General features: G+C 38.7%; 2 protein-coding genes across 2 annotated transcripts in view; one reads left to right on the plus strand and one right to left on the minus strand.

The window, feature by feature from the left end:
• LOC129243950 (uncharacterized) overlaps positions 1-4,162 on the plus strand; it is a 49,912-nt gene extending 45,750 nt beyond the window's left edge. Inside the window, exon 2 of the mRNA XM_054881441.1 lies at positions 2,979-4,162. Within this exon, the coding sequence (XP_054737416.1) occupies positions 2,979-4,009 (1,031 nt within the window). The 3' untranslated portion in view covers positions 4,010-4,162. The remainder of the gene's footprint in view (positions 1-2,978) is intronic.
• Positions 4,163-4,174: 12 nt separating this feature from the next.
• Positions 4,175-8,487, minus strand: LOC129243949 (SET and MYND domain-containing protein 4). Its single transcript, XM_054881440.1, has 3 exons — positions 7,671-8,487; positions 6,491-7,614; positions 4,175-6,412 (listed from the first exon to the last, which is right to left on the minus strand). Exons 1-3 carry the CDS (start codon positions 7,932-7,934, stop codon positions 6,076-6,078), a joined length of 1,725 nt encoding a protein of 574 aa, XP_054737415.1. The 5' UTR covers positions 7,935-8,487; the 3' UTR covers positions 4,175-6,075.
• Positions 8,488-17,563: the final 9,076 nt, after the last annotated feature.

Raw genomic sequence — 17,563 nt, forward strand, 5'->3', positions numbered from 1 at the left:
CAATTTGCACCTGTTTAGAGGTAGACAATTTTCTTATGCAACGTTCCATTGAATCCGTTTCAATGAGAACGTCTGTGTGAGCTCTTTTGATAATACTGCACATTCTTCTTATGTCACCGTGGACATTACGGCGTGATTCCACGTATTGAATAAGTGCATCAATTTCTTTTCCAAGGATGTCGATCAATTCACCTTGCCTGCTTTGTTTTGCATCAGTGCTGCAGGAAGTAGGGTTTTGCTGCGGCTTGGGAGCGTCAGTGACTTTTTTGATGATATGGATTGTCGGCGTCCCGGGCGTGCCTTCTCGACCTTTCATCTCCAGTGTTGATACATCTGTCCGCCGCTGGGTAGCCGTTGTTGGCAGGCTGCTCTCCGTTGCGTTGTCTGTTGTTGCTGCTGCTTGTGGAGGGGTCCTTGCAATAACGGAACTCCTCCTGAAAGCCTCCATAGCTTCTCCTGTTGCCATCTTGGCAGTGCTGTTTTCATCGTTGTTTTTGTTTTTATTTATGTTTTTGTTGTCCATGCTGTATGGGCCCCAACTCACAGCCGCTATCTCAGCGCGTGTACGTAGTTACCGTAAGTCCCATGGTTATCTTTGTAAACAGGGAGGCCATGCGAGGGTTGACACTGGCCCTTATGGGGTCCAGTGTTCAGTGCCAGACTTCAAGCCGGAATTAATGGGGAGTAATCTCAACCCAACCTACGTGGTCATTTAAGACTACGCGCTTTGAGCGCTTTGTGAGACCTGCCAGGTTTTAACGAGGCGGAAGAGGTCATGAACCCTTCTGAAAGCCATTTTTGCAAGATTCCACTCCGCATACTCAGGTAACAGAGGCTCATGGCCCCAGCTATTTCGCATTACGCGATTAGTACAGCCGCTCCTTACATGGAGAACAGACGCTGACCAGGGAGCCGCTCAATCTGAGGCAGACGCTTCTGGGTTTTAGCTTTTGGGTAAGTAGGTTGCTAGCCCTTATACCCTAGCTTGGTGGTAGTAGAACTATCCGCACCTCCAAGCCGGTGTTTGTCTGTTTTGGTCCGCGAGTGGTATTTTATTTCCCACTTACCCTGCATGATGCCGAGCCTTCCTCGATCCGCCACCTGGGGACGCGTCCGATGGGAGACAGACAGACAACTCCACACGGAGTTGTGTTATGTTATGTTATGTTATGTTATGTAATGTTATGTTATGTTATGTTATGGTATGTTATGTTATGTTATGTTATGTTATGTTATGTTATGTTATGTAATGTTATGTTATGTTATGTTATGTAATGTTATGTTATGTTATGTTATGTTATGTTATGTTATATTATGTTATGTTATGTTATGTTATGTTATGTTATGTTATGTTATGTTATGTTATGTTATGTTATATTATGTTATGTTATGTTATGTTATGTTATGTTATGTTATGTTATGTTATGTTATGTTATGTTATGTTATGTTATGTTATGTTATGTTATGTTATGTTATGTTATGTTATGTTATGTTATGTTATGTTATGTTATGTTATGTTATGTTATGTAATGTTATGTTCTGTTATGTTATGTTAAAGTATATTATGTTATGTTAATGTTAACTCATTCTCTATATCCATACAAAATATCTATCAAACAAATAAAATTAAAATTTTCTTTTGAAAAATGCAACCATTCAATTAGTATTTTCTTATGACGTTATCACGTTAAACTATCGTCAGTAAACCGACTTTACAGACAACCTCTTTTTTATCATTTCCTTGGTCCACCAGTCGAGACAGGCAATCGTAGTCTGCACACCATTTACGAACCATACGGAGATCCAGCAACGTCTCTTTACAAAATGCTACAAGATTTACACCCCTAAAGTCTTCCACGATTCCGTTTTTGTACTCTTTTGTTTTGTACTCATTTCAACTGGGGTTAAAAATTATTCACTTTATTTTTAAATAAAATTACGTATGAGGAAATAATCAGACTTACAAGACTGAAATGAATGAACGTTGTATACCTGCACTGCCACCCAATGTAAGCTGCTGCCTTATGTTGTATTTTTAAGATAAACTCCACGAATTCCACGAATTAATTTGAAACGCACTGTAGAGGTAAACAATTAATTTCTCGGAATATTTTGTTACAAACATTTCTCTGAAATACGAGTATTAGGAAAACTAAACATATAGGGTTTTCCAAACAGAGGTGTTATTTTGATATTCAAAGAAAAATGCTATTTTTTAATATAAGTGATCGGATGTTTATTTCATTATAAAGAGGAAGGTATGGCGTTAATAGTGGAATATAACATCAGGCAAATGACCACCACGACCACGCTTATAGGACAATATCCTTTTCATGAAATTTTCCCTAACCGAATTGCAAAGTGGCTGCCTATGTACTCGCCAGCCTCACGAATTCCATCTTTGAGGTCTTGAATCGACCCTGGGCTGTTGGCGTAGACCTTCTCTTTCACGTGGCCCCAAAGAAAAAAGTCACAAGGTGTTAAATCACAAGATCTCGGTGGCCAATTGTGATTACCTCTTCGAGAGATAACATGGTCCGGAAACTACCACTACCCGTAAAAGATCAATGGGTTCGTTGCTTGTGTGGCACATGGTACCGTCTTGTTGAAAGTAAACGTTGTGCAGATCAATACCATCCATTTCCGGCCATAGAAAATCGTTAATAATCTCTCGATAGCGCAATCCCTTTACCAGCAACACCTGTTATTGGAAAACCCTTTACTATGTAGATAAATATAATATATTTTTGGTATATTATAAAACAACAGCATTTTTTAACGAATTCTTTTTGTCACATAATTGTAACTAGGGCTTCTTTTCGGGGGATGTTTTATTTTACGAAAAGTTCCGAAATTCACGATAGGTCTTATTTTCGAAAAAAGACGGCCCATGCACACTCTCTTTTAGCTCTATAACTCGTGGCTTGCACATTTTTATGAATCCTGCTAATTTTTTCCTTTTCAATACTCTTTTGCAGTTATTCACGATGTGACCGTCGTGCTACTGGAGCCAAAATTCATCGATTCTCTGATCGTTGGCTCGGCGCACAACAATTCTCAACTACTTACCGTCGATCATTGCAAATACATGTTGAACGACATAGCCACCTCATCCATTATGCGTCTCGATAAAAGCTCCATGGACAAGCTGTGGAATCTCATGACAATGATCTACAAGTGGCAACTTTTCATCTCCAAACACCCACAAAATTTACTCGACATCACTTTTCGCCACCTAGAAGCCATCAGTCGACTACGACCCGACGCGAAACGAACGATGCTCGTTGATTTCACAAAAAATGTGCTTCTAGACTTCTGGAATGCACTGGGCGATGACGGGCAGTGGGGTGTGTATCTCACGAATAAGGCGTGGCTGCAATGCTTCAATACGAAAATTTCATTACTCATCCGCCTCGGGTTCCAATCATTGGATGGCACATTTGTGCGTGCAGTGGATGCGAGCTATTACAGTGAATTTGTTGAAACCATCGGTGAGAATATCTATGTGAAGAGCGTTGAAACAGCGGAACAACAGCGACCAGACACCGATGCCAGCACAGGTGGGGTGGCGAAGCAACGCGTCGATCATCTAGCAGAGCTGCTAAATTTGCCACAAACGGATAGTGAAGAACTGCAACCAATCGATGCGAATAGCTTCCAAAAGCAATTCGAACAGAATTTGCAACAGTGCAATATTTTATTTTTCGATTTGGATGTGAATGAGGTGACGGACACAGCGAGCAAGTTGGCTGATGGTGGAGAGGAGCAGTTAGATGATGCAGAAACGGGTGCTAAAGCAAATATTGTTGCTGGTGGTGGTGGTGGTGGTGGTGGTGGTGGGGGTGCGACACTGCCCGATTCCTCGACGATGTTGGTGCCGTCGAAACGACGCGCTCAAGGTGAATTTGTGCAGCTGCCGGCGGTGTACAATCGCAATGCGGATGCAGGGCGCGCAAGCGCATTGGGTTTAAATAGAGATTTGCTAGATTTATATAGCAAAATACTGTGAGCAGATGAAGGAGGTGGTGCAGCAAGCAGGGGAGTAGTGGAAGTTGGAGGGAAATAACGGTTTCACTTTACACACATACATACACATATACATATGTACAAGTATATATAAGTGCTGTTATGGCGCACACGTACATGTGCATATGTGTATGTGAGATTAAAAAAGCGACATTTATGCGCTGTTAGTTTCATCTATTAAAATAAATTTTATTTTTATTTTTATTTTTTTTTGTTTCATTTGGGTTTGCTTTGTGAAGTTAGTGTTGTTGATTTCTTGTTTGCTTATTATTCGTTTCGTTTTTTTGTTTTGTTTTTAATATCTCTTTAACTGCGTTTACATACAATAAAATGCTTCTGAATAAATAAGAAATTACATATGCGAGAAAAATAAAGAAAATAAAATGTATAAGAAGGCTCTCACTGAGTTGTTTTTAATGTATAGAAAATCTAAATATTAAGTAAATTTAATATTAACCTGGTCGCACTTTTTATACCAATTCAGTAGAAAGTACTATATTAAGAAACTTTTTGTGTGTATTTTCAGTCGTACTTTAATAAAAAAAAAACTCACAAATCGAGTTGTTTATGTTAACTCAGTCCGTTTGTAATTTTCCAATTTTTCATTGATGCCTTTTGTTTTAGTTTAGAATTTTATTTTCAGCATTTAACCTGCTAAGAGCTGTTAACTCTTCCATGAAGAGTTGGATAATCGATAGAAAATATATTTATTTTCAACTAACTTGCAAGCAATTGAGTAGAATTTTGCTTTAAAAACTATGCAAGAAATATTTGTATACGAAATACCAGTACTCTTCGCGCTTTTTGCAAGGAATTTAGGCGCATTCATTAAAGGTGGTAGCACTAGAGCAACAACAATATTTTCTACGTTTGATTGTCAAAGAAAAGTATTGGCAAAATAGAGAACAAAAAATGCATCCGCCTTGTTTCATTCTGGGCTGACAGCCACATGGACACGGCGAAAGAAAAAAAAAAACAAGTCAGCTGATTTACCGATAGATTCGCCTTGTTTCAAAATTGATTGCAAACACAAATTCCACTTTTTTACATGATTTTGATAATCATACAAATTCTTAATGTAATTATGAAATTGAAACACAATTTTGAAATACTTTATATGTAAATGTAAGTTTCTCCTCAAATTGTTAACACATTGTAAATATTGTTCTTTTTCTCAATAAAAAATATACAAACATATTATTTGTCCCTCGCAAACTCAAGCCCGTTTCAACTTGAATTATTAGTCCGTATGAAAGAAAATATGCCTTCTTGTCTTTACTTGTGCGAAATGAAAGTCATTACGGTTTTCTGAATTATGAGCTTAGAAAATATACACAAAAAGTTTGTTCAATACATTTGTGCCTATAAAAAATCTCCAGCAGCATTTAAAGCTTTTAAGCTTAGGCCAAAAAAGTCATTCGATATGCCGCCAAATACAATAGCTAAAACATTTGCTTTATTTGTTGGCGTTAAATTGCAAACTGGCGCAAAAAATAAATAAACTTTCGTCTGAAATACACTAAAGATTTGATTTTTCACATACTCGTACATACAAATGCCATATGTTTACAGGTATGAAAGTGAAAAATTGTTACTATTCTTTTGTTTTGCAATTCGATATGATTTCTATGCGCGTATTTTCGTGAGGCTACGCCAGAGCGGCGTTCAATTCAGCACCAGTCTGAGCTTAAAATACAACAGCACTCTGAATTTTAAATAAATAGCTTAGTGTTACGCAGTTTTCGCCTCATTTTTGTGTGTGTTCCTTTCGTCCTGGTTGTTAGGTTTAGAAAAAATTATGCTATTAAAGCCAACACTTGAGTGAGTTGTTTGCAAGAAAATTCCTTTTCGCCACGTCGATCTCTTAATTTATGGCAACATTTCATCGTGTATGTATGGGTTTATGCGCATGTTGTGTATGTTATGTTTTAAAAGTATGATTCAATTAAAGAAAAACAAAATTTTACTTTTATCGTCAGCGAAACAATGTTAGCATACGCGTGGTGCGTGCGCGTGTGTGTGTGTGTGTTTCTGGTGGCAATTAGCATTTTACATTTTAGCTTTTAGCGGCACCGCGTCGACGAGTATGTGCAACGCCATTTTCAAGCACTCTTCGGCCGAGCTAATTTGGGCGCAGGGATAGGCGTTCGCATGTTGCGTCAGGAATTCACAGTATTTACGATAATTCTCCAATGCAAAATCATAATCATATTTGACCAGACTCTTCATGTCCGTCTCGTCATTCACAAAGGGTACGAACAGTTTTGGTTGTAGTTTGCTATAGTTGGGATAGTCGTTCTCGCAGGCTTCGCATTTACAGGTGAAACGATACTGCATGGATAGTGTTTCGATGCGCTGCGCTTTTGTGAAAATGGCGAAATGTGCGCTGCAGAAGAAAAAAAAATTACGTTAATAATAAAAAAAAAAAAATTTGTAAATGAATTTAATCGGTTTCATAACGCACCCATATGTGTCGTACAGCATGCCGCCGGCAGGTATTGGACGGAAGACGAACAGATATGCCTTTGTGCCCTGGTATACACGCAGTGTATTTGGCGCACACGAATGATTTAGTAGCGATAGAAAGGCGAATGCGCCAGACGAATGTGTTGTATCGTCTTTTGTCTCGTTCACTTGCTCCACCAAATCAATGCCGTGCATGTTGGATGGTGATGTCTGCAGATGTCGGAATAGTAATTCGGTAAAGAAATTCTCCCCCTCTTCACCGCCGAGAAACTCTTTCAATGGGGTATGCTCGATAACAAAGTGCTTCAGTACAGCGCATACGACGGAACGTTGAAACAGATCTGATACGGAACGCAAATGCTGATTCGTCACTAGACCGTGTATGGCACGATAGTGCTCGCGTGGCGTAAAATTCGTATAGTCCAAGTCGAACGCAGACTTATTTTGATTTTCCGGTTCCTCGCAGAAAGCCATCAACTCTTCGATGGTGGGGAAGAGCTCGATTGCCGATAGGCAGACACGCAACGCAATGCCGTGAATTTTGTTGAACATTTTATGCAGTAAGTCAATAATAGGACATTCATATTTGTGGAAAGTTGCGACGGCACGATCGCGACAATCTTCCGAACAGAACATTACAGAGCAACAGCTCTCACAGGGTATTAACGATAGGTAATTTTCCACTTTACAGGTGGCACATCGTATGTAACGCATCGGTGGCAAGAGTGTCGAGCAAAATGGTTCTTCGGTGGCAATAAGATCGCCGACAACCAATTCACGTTTTGTGGAGATGAAGCGACCCTCCTCCTCAGTGTAGTGCAATTCGAGACAATCAGCAATATTGGGTACTTGTGGGTGTGGTTCGAAGGACATTTGAAAATCGAATGGCTGCACATCGGGTGGTTGTGTGGCCAGCAATTGGCGGCAGTCCTTCTCGCGTTTATCCAATTTATGCATTAGACGCGCCGGATAGCTAGCTTTGCGTGCTAATTCGATATTGACCAGACATTCACGAAAGCGTTTCCATTCGAAGAGCACCGCTGAACGATTGGCGTATCCTATGGAGAGATTCTCTGAACCAGGCTCCGAATAGCAAATGCTTTTATTGTATAGCTCCAGAGCCTGTAAATAGAAATGATTAGTATATTTGTAGAATTTAGTGAAAAATTGTATAGTACTTGAAAATATTTGCGGTTTTTAAGCGAGAACTGCTCATTGCCTAACATTCGAAAATCAGAGCTCTTCTTATTGCACTTTTCCTCGCGCAATTTTCCATTTAATAAAATTTTGTCAATGTACTTAAAGTCGATCAGTACATGTTCTACAAAGTTAACTTTGGAATAATTCTCTTTCAGTTCATTAAATTTGCCTGATATGATGCCAATTAGCTTCCAATCATTCAGCTTCTTGACAAGATCGTCGCTAACATCATACACATCCATGATGGCGACAATTGTGGCGGCAGTTTTGACGGACAGTTGATGGTGTTATCGCGGAGAGTATAATTTCCAATCAGACATACAATATTATGCTGGCAAATGTTAACAGAAAATGGCGCTGCTGCAATGCAGCTAACTACCGGGAAATCGCGTAATCCAAATTGGAGCTTTCAATTCTTATACACTTTGGTGCTGTTGGTTGTCGCAGGTGCATGCCGTTCTTTCAGCCACAATTTTTGCGAGAATTTTCTGCTCCCGTTTGACAGCTGCCTGCGCTTGAGATTCTTCTGGCAGCAGCCGCATGCAAAGTCGGCACACAGCACGCAACACACCACTCTCTTTTAGCTCACAGCACTCTGGGACCGTCTTGCACCGCCTGTTTTTCAATTACGTTTCGCTGCTGTACCTCGTAAACTTGGGCAAGTAGTTAACACTTGCCGGTGGAAATTACACATGTACTTGTTGATTTGTTATAAAAATTTCAGTAGTTTAACCAAAAAATTCCTACAAAAATTATCACAAAAATATGTTCGAAGATTTCATCTTCTTTTCAGCGAGCTGTCAGAAATGTCAGTAAGCAGCAAGACTGTGTGCGTGCGGCTCTCGTGGTACGGCAGCAAGTGTTACCGAATCGATTGGTTGAATTAACTTAAAAAAGTAAACGTTATGTAAAAATACAACTTTTCGGCGGCAAGTTGAATGAAAGTCTGCACAAAAATATATTTTTTAGAAAAATTTAGAGGTGAGTGATTATGTACTCAGCGCAAATTTGTGTAGCTTCTAGCACTTCACTTAGCAGATGTAAATAAATGTGTAGAATGTGGCGTACATGCAATAGTACGGCAGCACACAAAGCAACAACAATGCGTTATTTAACGAGTCTCGAAGTAGTGTTGTGAAGCTATGCAACAGGGTGACACATGTGAAGGTAGCATTTTTTGAACAGTCCCGCAAATTAAATAAATACATGAATCAAATAATTTGTAACTAATTTGTTGCAATTTTTAATTGAAGCGGGATAAGCTAGATTTCAGAGGTCGATACAATTTGCAGAGAACGTAATATACATTAACGTTCTCTGAAATTTGTAAATCAGGGTGATAACATAAAACGTAATGGTATATTTAATTTGAAATAATTTCAAATTTGTATGGAAATCTCATGTTCATAATTACTATATTAAAATAATTTAAATTTCCCCGATTGAAGATGGGGATGTGCAATGATTCTTATACATTCTGATTCTCTAATGCAAAAACTGTAATAAATAATTTGAATTGCGTACCGATAGACTTATTCTGTTTTATGATGCTTTTAATATGGCCAGATGGCGCTAAACAGCAAGGTTGTGCGCTACAATACTGAGACATTGCGCCCTCTACAGGGGTTGGGTAGAACATATTTGAGTTAACTTTGTTTGCTCACAAATGTCCAATATGCGTACGCTTTTTACCGCAAGATGCTTGCCGCAAAACCGACTCGATGGGAGTCTTTTTCAGCACTGGAGAAAGTTGTACTGACTGCCCGCTGATTAATGCCAACAATGTCGATATCATCAGCGTAAGTGAGCAGCTTGACACTTTTATGGAAAATATTGCCGGAGATATTGATGTTCACGGTGCGAATAATTGCCTCTATCATCAAATTGAAAAATCGAATGATAAGTGATCGCCTCGCATGAAACGCTGCTTCGCTTCAAATGGCCCAGAAAGATCTTGCCGTACTGTCAAATGCAGCTTTGTAATTGACGAAAAGGTGGTGGGTGCCGAACTGCTTCTCTTGGGTCTTCTTCAGGATTCGACGTAATGTGAAATTCTGGTCGATGGTACATTTACCAGGCCTGACATCACTTTGATAAGGGCCAATCAGTTCGTTGACGAGCGGCTTCCGCCTTTGACAAAGTACGCTTGATAGCACCTTGTATGCGATACTGAGAAGGCTTATCCCATGGTAGTTGGCGCAGTTCGTGGGGTCACCGTTCTTGTGGATTGGACAGAGAACGCCGAGATGCCAGTAGCTGGCAGGCTTTCATCCGACCATATTTTGCCTATGAGTATTTGCATGCTTTCCGTTAGCTCATTACCTCCGGCCTTGCAGAGCTCTGCCGGCAGGCCATTCACACCCGCATATTTCTTGTTCTTAAGCCCTGTAACAGCTCTCGAGACCTCGTCATAGTCGAGTGGTTGAACGTTCACACCGTCATCAGAAAGTGCACTACTCGGATGAACTTCTCCATTGGTGGGGGTGTTCACGTCATCACCATTTTGTAGTTTTAAGAAGTGGCTCCTGCATATCATCAGCATATGCTCTGTACGTCCGTTACCAGGCTTCCGTTTTCGTCTCTGCAGGAAGAAGTCCCGGTGTTGGAACCATTTGTGTGGCGTCTTATTCTTTCGAAGAGCTGTCTGGCCTCATGCTTGCTACCATACATCTCGCTGCTTGCGCTTGAGAAGCCGCTTCTCCTCTTTATACCGTTCCTTAGCAGCTCGCGTAGCAACTGACTGCAGGGAACCCTGTATGCAGCATTTTTCGCTGCAGCAGCGTCGCGTCACTCCTGGTAGTCAAGCATCTCTTCGGCAGCAGTTCGAATAGAGCGAGAGATGTGGTTTCACTGCGCGCATGTATCATAGAGTTAAGGGTAGTAGCGAAGGTTTCGGCTGCCCGCTTTGATTGCAGCTTTTCAACGTTAGGCTTTCTCAGTACTATGATCCGCAAGCTCTTTGTCCCACACAAACGCATGCGGACCTTCGCTGCGACAATTTAATGATCCGAGTCGATGTTAGATCCTCAGATCGTACGTACGTCCAGAATACTGGAAGTGTGCCTTCCGTGAATCAAAACGTGATCAATTTGGTTGCGCGCTCCTTGATCAGGGAACAGCCAGGTGGTCTCATGTATGTAGATATGCTTGAACCTGGTGCTACTCATTCCTTCTCATTCTGTTGTTGGAGGATTGTACGTGCAGACTGAATTTTCCGATCGTTGAGATAAAAACGCTTGCTCCTCCCACCTTAGAATTGATGATCATGCTAGGTGATGATTTTTACATCATGGCGGGGGCATCGCTCATATGTTTGTTAGAGGAACGTTTGTAGGAGGCATCCTTAACCGCGTCATCCTTAACCGCGTCATCCTTCTCTTCCATCGGAATATGGGCACAGATGAGACTCATGTTGAAAAACTTCGCTTTAACGCGTATTGTGGTCAGCCGTTCATTCAGCGGCGTCAACCAGGAGACTAAATGTCGAAGTCTCTTGCCAACTGCGAAGCCAACACTAAACCTGTGCTTATCCACATGGCCGCTGTAGTAGACGTCAAATTTGGCTCTTTTTTTAAAGAAAAGTCCGAAAATTCCTTTTAAACAGGACATTTGAGGCAAAAATGTTCAACGAAGATATATTTCAGAACATTTCTGTGGGAGTTACTTAATACACAGAAACCGGCAATATAAGTTCCAACTCCTAGTTGGCAGACAATATTTTTTAGTCCAAAACCGCTTAAGAGTAACAAAGGCGCTGCTTATATCGTCTATGTTCCCCTGTAACATTTATTTATTAATAAAAAATATCCATTAATCTTATCTAATAAATTTTTATTAAACAAATGGTGTCCAAATTTCTTTGAAAGAGTATTTTTTTATTATTTAAAAAAGAGTCTTTATTGCAAGTAATTTTTAAATTTGCAAGTAATGGTTAAATTTTAAGGGCCGATGTTGAAGGTGAACCACACCTAAACATCAAGTTTTTTTCTGCATTTCATTTGACATTTTTCAATCTCAGACTAACTCAATTTGAATCATGGAAAGATACATAATCGAGCAACGCGTTAAAGTTATTCAGGCTTATTATGAAAACGGGCGTTCAAATCAAAATGCATATCGCGCGCTTCGTGAAGAAAATCATCTTCAGTGATAATGGCACATTTTCACCTCAGTGGATTCGTCAATAAGCAGAATTGCCACATTTGGGCGAATGATAATCCAAGAGTGATTGCCGAAAAACCAATGCACCCACAAAGAGTGACTGTTTGGTGCGGTTTATGGGCCGGCGGCATCATTGGGTCGTATTTTTTCCAAAATGAGGCCGGTCAGGCAGTTACTGTGAATAGGGTTCGCTATCGTGAGATGATAGCGAACTTTTTATGGCCCGAATTGGAAGATATGAATGTGAACGATATGTGGTTTCAACAGTACACAGTACACAGCTAACGAAACAATGGCACTTTTGCGTGAAAAATTTGATGGCCGAATAATCTTACGTCGCGGCGATGTCAATTGGCCGCCAATATCATGTGATTTGACACCGTTGGACTTCTTTCTTTAGGGTTATTTGAAAAAAAAGGTGTACGTCGATAAGTCAGCAACAATTCAAGAGCTAAAGGATGAGATAATTCGGCGCATTAACGGCATAGAATCTCAATTATGCCTCAGTGTCATTGAAAATTTGAACCATCGGATGGAGGTGTGCCGCCGAGGCCGATATTTTCTTCCATACGTAATTGAGTCATACCAATATTATCATAATAAAGAGGAATGACGATAATTTCTTGAAAAAATTGTATTTTATTCGAAATCAACACCGGCCTTGAAACTTAACCACCCTTTAAAATAAAAAGTAATACAATGTGCTTATTAAATTATCTTGACATTTGTTTCTTTATTTGCAAATAACTCTGGTGAACGGTTTAGTTAGTATGATTTAATGCATTAAATGAAATACCATACGTGCGTATTCGCGGGCGAGTAGTGACGAACTGCTCTTCTTGCTACCAGTTACCTGGCAGCTTAGTGACTAAAACAAAAAATGAATTGTTGTCGATAAGGTTATTGCTCAACGGGGGGCTATTCTTCAAAAAAAATTTTGTTGAAGTATTGTTAGTTATAGCTATATTTACTGAAAGAATTTTGACAGTTTTATTGTATTACGAGCGATTTTCATGATTTTTACATATTTAGAAAGGCTGCCGCTTTTGTAGCTATTTTTTATTTATTTATTCAGTTAATAGTCTAATAAAAACAGTATTTCTGACAGACTATGAAAAACAGATTAATGCTAAATAATTTAATCAAAAATAAATAACTTACACTTTATTAGTTTCATTGTTATTAATGAAAGAAAAAGGTAATATTTCTTATAACTAACAGAGAAAGATTATTAGATAATAAGAATTCAGTTCAACAATTCATTTAATACCGATTTGAAGAGGTTCTTTGTTGAAGAGAAATCTAGGCCAACATGATTTAAAAGCGAATTAAATTCTCCCAAAATTTTAGAAATCAGAGCATTGGAAGCACAATTAGTTCCCACCATCCCTAACAAGAAAAATTTATAATTCTGTAAGTTTCGCTGAGGAATATTGAAATTAATTCTCTCGAGCAGCAATGGCAGCCAATGACAACACTTAGCAAATCGAAAAGGAAAGTGATGGAGAGAATAGTCATTCATTAGAAGGAAGAAGAAGATATTAATCTAGTGTTTTTATATCAAGGGGGAACACCACTGTGAAAACTCAAAAAAATCGATTTTGTTTTGCATTTTCTGAAAGTATAAATATTCAAAAAAAAAAACTTATTAACTTAAAATCTTAAAGATTGATGAAGTTATACCCAATACAATAAGTGCAGGTAGTGAGTTACAACGGCCAATGAAAACTTTAAACGCGTTTTTCTCAAAGCGACTTTTTTTGATGCGGTGGCAACGATTTCTCGAAGACTAATGAACCGATTTTTTTGTTTTTTAATTTTTGTTATTGCATTGGTTATCGTTGTACGTAGCCGATTTTTAAAATTTTGAAAATAACTATTTTTTTGGGCCTGTTGAAAATCAAAAAAATGGTGAAGGTGTGCTTTTGCAAAATTCAAATCACCACCATTTTGTCAAAAAAAAGAAAAAAACAAAACGGCTACGTACAACGATAGCCACTATTGTATAGATTGATCAAATTTTTGGTTTTTTGATTTCAGATAATTATTCATTGCTGTATCGCTGCCACCAGATCACGTCATTTTTTTTTTTTTTAATATAACTCGTTACGTTTATTTACATAAATTTGTCAATTTTCAATATTTTTTAATAAAAATTTACAGCAACATAGTTTAATACATATATAATAAATTGCCTTTTGTCCGACCCTCGGATAATTATTCCTACTAACAAAAAAAAATCCCAAAAATCGACTATTTTTTGACCCCCCACAGTAAGGGGGAACTTAATGAGCAAGCACCGACTTTTATAGGATGGAATTGGATCGGTGAAAATCAAAGAACGTAAAGCATAACGCACAAAAGCTTTCTGGACACGTTTAAGCCTACTAATATGAAATGCATAACATAGTCTCCAAATAAAAACGACGTATTTCAACTCCGAACGCACCAGAGACGTACATGACAACTTTAGAGTATATGGATCAACAAAGTTGGAACTAAAATGTCGAATAAAAACAAGTACGGAATATGACTTTGAAATGGTGTAATTTAAATGTTTCAATTTAGAGTCAAACACCACACCAAGATCAACAACTTCACTTCGATTGGATAAACTAGAAACACCTATGTGGTCGGAAGTGGGTATAAGAGAACAAGATTTAGAATAAAAAACATAAAAACACTTGCCTATACCTACATATATAAATCTAACTCATTTCTTTTACACCAAGCTTGCGACGCAGGCTTAGATGCAGCAGCAGAGTTCAGCGCATTGTTCTCATTGTCAACAGGCGAACATCGAGCTGAGAGAGGAGAGAGCGAAATGCTCGCATGATTTGAATTTGAACTGCCGAGACAACAACGCCTTTGAGATTTTTTACCTCAGAAGTTAGCTTAGAGAGAGAGCGACATCTTTTGTTTCAAGCTTAGAGTGCGAAGAGCACATCTCTGCAATAAGATTATCTGATATTTGTATAGTTGTGTTTTTTCCTTCATGCAGAGCATTTACAGCAGAGAGTCTGCGACTATTTTCCGTTCTAAGCGCACCTATTACTTTGACAACAACAAACAATGTAATTTGTTGCTTATTATTGTGCACATTTGTACTGCCAAATTCTTTATTTTTTATTTCGGGCGGAGGAACTGATAAAGTTTGAGACCAAATGGAAGAGCGTCTATCGGCAGAGCAGGTCATGCAAAGATAAAGTTTATCAGATGTGAGTAAGAAATCTATACCTGCCTGAAGTAAATTAACACAGTCAAGGTGAAAGAACTCTTCATATTCAGCACTCTGCACTTTCGGTTGAGGGTGATCAACCTTTTGTCCACACACACACACACACGACATATTTATCTTGTTTTTTTTATTTTATTTTAGTTCAGACTATAACTAGGATTGCCCTTAGTCTAGTTTAAAGTCACTGTCTTATAATTTTTTGATATCAAAATTACTTTAGAGCAAAAATACAGAGCGTTTAGTGAAGCATGTCCGATCGGTGCGATTATTTTCGGAAAATGTGTAAAAGTTTCAGACCAATCAGACCAAATTGTAATTCAGCAGGTAGTCTTTGCTGTTCACTAAAATTTGGTTTAATTGAATAAACCAATAATTAAATTTAATGACACAAAAACCGAATTAGTTGCTATTAAACTTCTTCCGGCACATTTATTAGCCCACTACGGAGCGCATCATAGTTCGCCAGTTCAAACATTTCATGAGCTCAAACTGATTTTACTCTCCCACATCTCATGCGATTTACTCTGCAATATTCTACACACGTGCAATTTTTTATCGCAATTCCTACGCATTTTTTTAATGAGTAACATCTTACTTTCACTTAGTTCACGCTGCTTATAATTTTCATATATCTTTTTTTTTCATGCTTCTCACCTTTCACTTCAATGAATATTCAGTCTGCCACGCCGAGCTGCTGCGGTTTTACTAAAATGTTCATATTAAGAAATATAGTACGCAAAAGTATTCAAGCGAAAAAAAGTAACCGTAAAATATTGCATAAGTTTTGCTGTTTTATGATGTGACCTGAAAGAATTAACAATTTAATTTTCACAGGTTAAGTTATTTAAGCATTTTGTGCGTACATCTTTAAACATTTTAACACGGCTATGTCTATGTGCAACAGGCGTTTAGATGCATATTAATCACTTCAGAATATCAGTATCAAGAAAGGGCTAAAATCTATTAGAAATTATAACTTTTTTCTATTTTTCATATTTATGAAGAAATTATTTTAATTTCAAAGAAAAATTTTAAAATTTGAATTTTACAACTAATTACAACAACGTGCCCGCACACAGGGTGATACAATTCTAAGCTTAAAATGTTCAGCTTCGAAAAAGGCATTTATTTACCTCCATAAAAAATGTGCACGTGGCGTATACGTAACTCCTTCTCATATCTGAGTTTTGCATATTAATTATGATGCTCTAAAAACACTGCGTGCTGAAAACGTTTAATTTGAAACTTTTCCCTAACAAGCGCCGCAAAGTACAGATGTAAGTGCAAAGTTTTGTAAAAATGCTCTTTTTAACATTTTTCTACAAAAGTTTGCATAAGAGTATCATAACAAATTGGACTGATTTCGGCACGAAAAAAAAAAATTATAAATCTCACGGCTCGGCCTTAACTATGCAGCACTTTTATTCTTTTATGCTTATGTAATTGTATATATACATAAATACATATAATTAGTGCGCACATCCTTTTTTAGCTGCTTGGCCGCACTCCTCCTTCAAGTTGTGCAGTGCGTCTTTATGTTGCTCCACAAATGGAAGAACCTACAGTTTTATGCCGCCTCCGAACGGCGGATGGTTTTTTTATACGGAGCTTTTTTATGGCAAAAATACATGGTAGAGGGTTGCCATAGCCTACCGATTGGACGATCGCTGTTAGAAAAATCTTTTTCTGTCATTTGATCATTTATACCCATAGTGGAATTCGAATCTGAGTCTTACTGTGAAGACCCACTCAGCAATATGTACAATTAAATAAATTATTCCTGCTGTAAGTAGGTAGCTGAAACGGTTGAAGAGCCAGTCTGGTACTCCTCAAGTAGCACTAAAGCGCCATTTTGATACCATTTTGAGACCTCCAACAGGCAGATATCTACAGCTAACCAGAGCTGTTGATATAATGGGTTTTAGGTTGGCCCCAGGCTGTCGAAGAAAGGAGCACCTAGTGATCTTAACCGTTTAGCTGCAAAATCCGGACATTTACACATAAAGTGCTCAACAGCCTCCTTCTCTGAAAGGTCCTCACAAGTTCTGCAATGGGGGATAAATGGTAACCCCAGCTTTTCCGTGTGTGTGGTGATCGTCCAGTGACCGATAAACACAGCAACGAGTTTGGAAATTGAATGGCGAGGAGTCCAAAGGACTTTCTGAGTCCTTCGTATTTGCAGTGGGGCAAAGGTTTTCGAAATAGCTCATGAAGAAATGGAGCTTTACCTTTTTGGCGCTTTCCTGAGAAATAATTTGTGTAGGATACCGATGACCGGGTAGGAGGTCTCGTCCCCTTTCTGGCAAGCTCATCACAATTTCATCTCCCTCTATGTTCCTAAGTCCTGGAATCCAGATTAGAGAAACGTTACCTGCACACTCAAGAGATTTGGTCTCCTCCTAGTTTCGTTCTGCACCATGGCGTCGTCAGAACCTTGATCGGAGCTTGAATATCTCCCTTGCTCCCGCGTTC

This window comes from Anastrepha obliqua, chromosome 4 (genome assembly GCF_027943255.1).
Source record: "Anastrepha obliqua isolate idAnaObli1 chromosome 4, idAnaObli1_1.0, whole genome shotgun sequence".
Classification (NCBI taxonomy): domain Eukaryota; kingdom Metazoa; phylum Arthropoda; class Insecta; order Diptera; family Tephritidae; genus Anastrepha; species Anastrepha obliqua.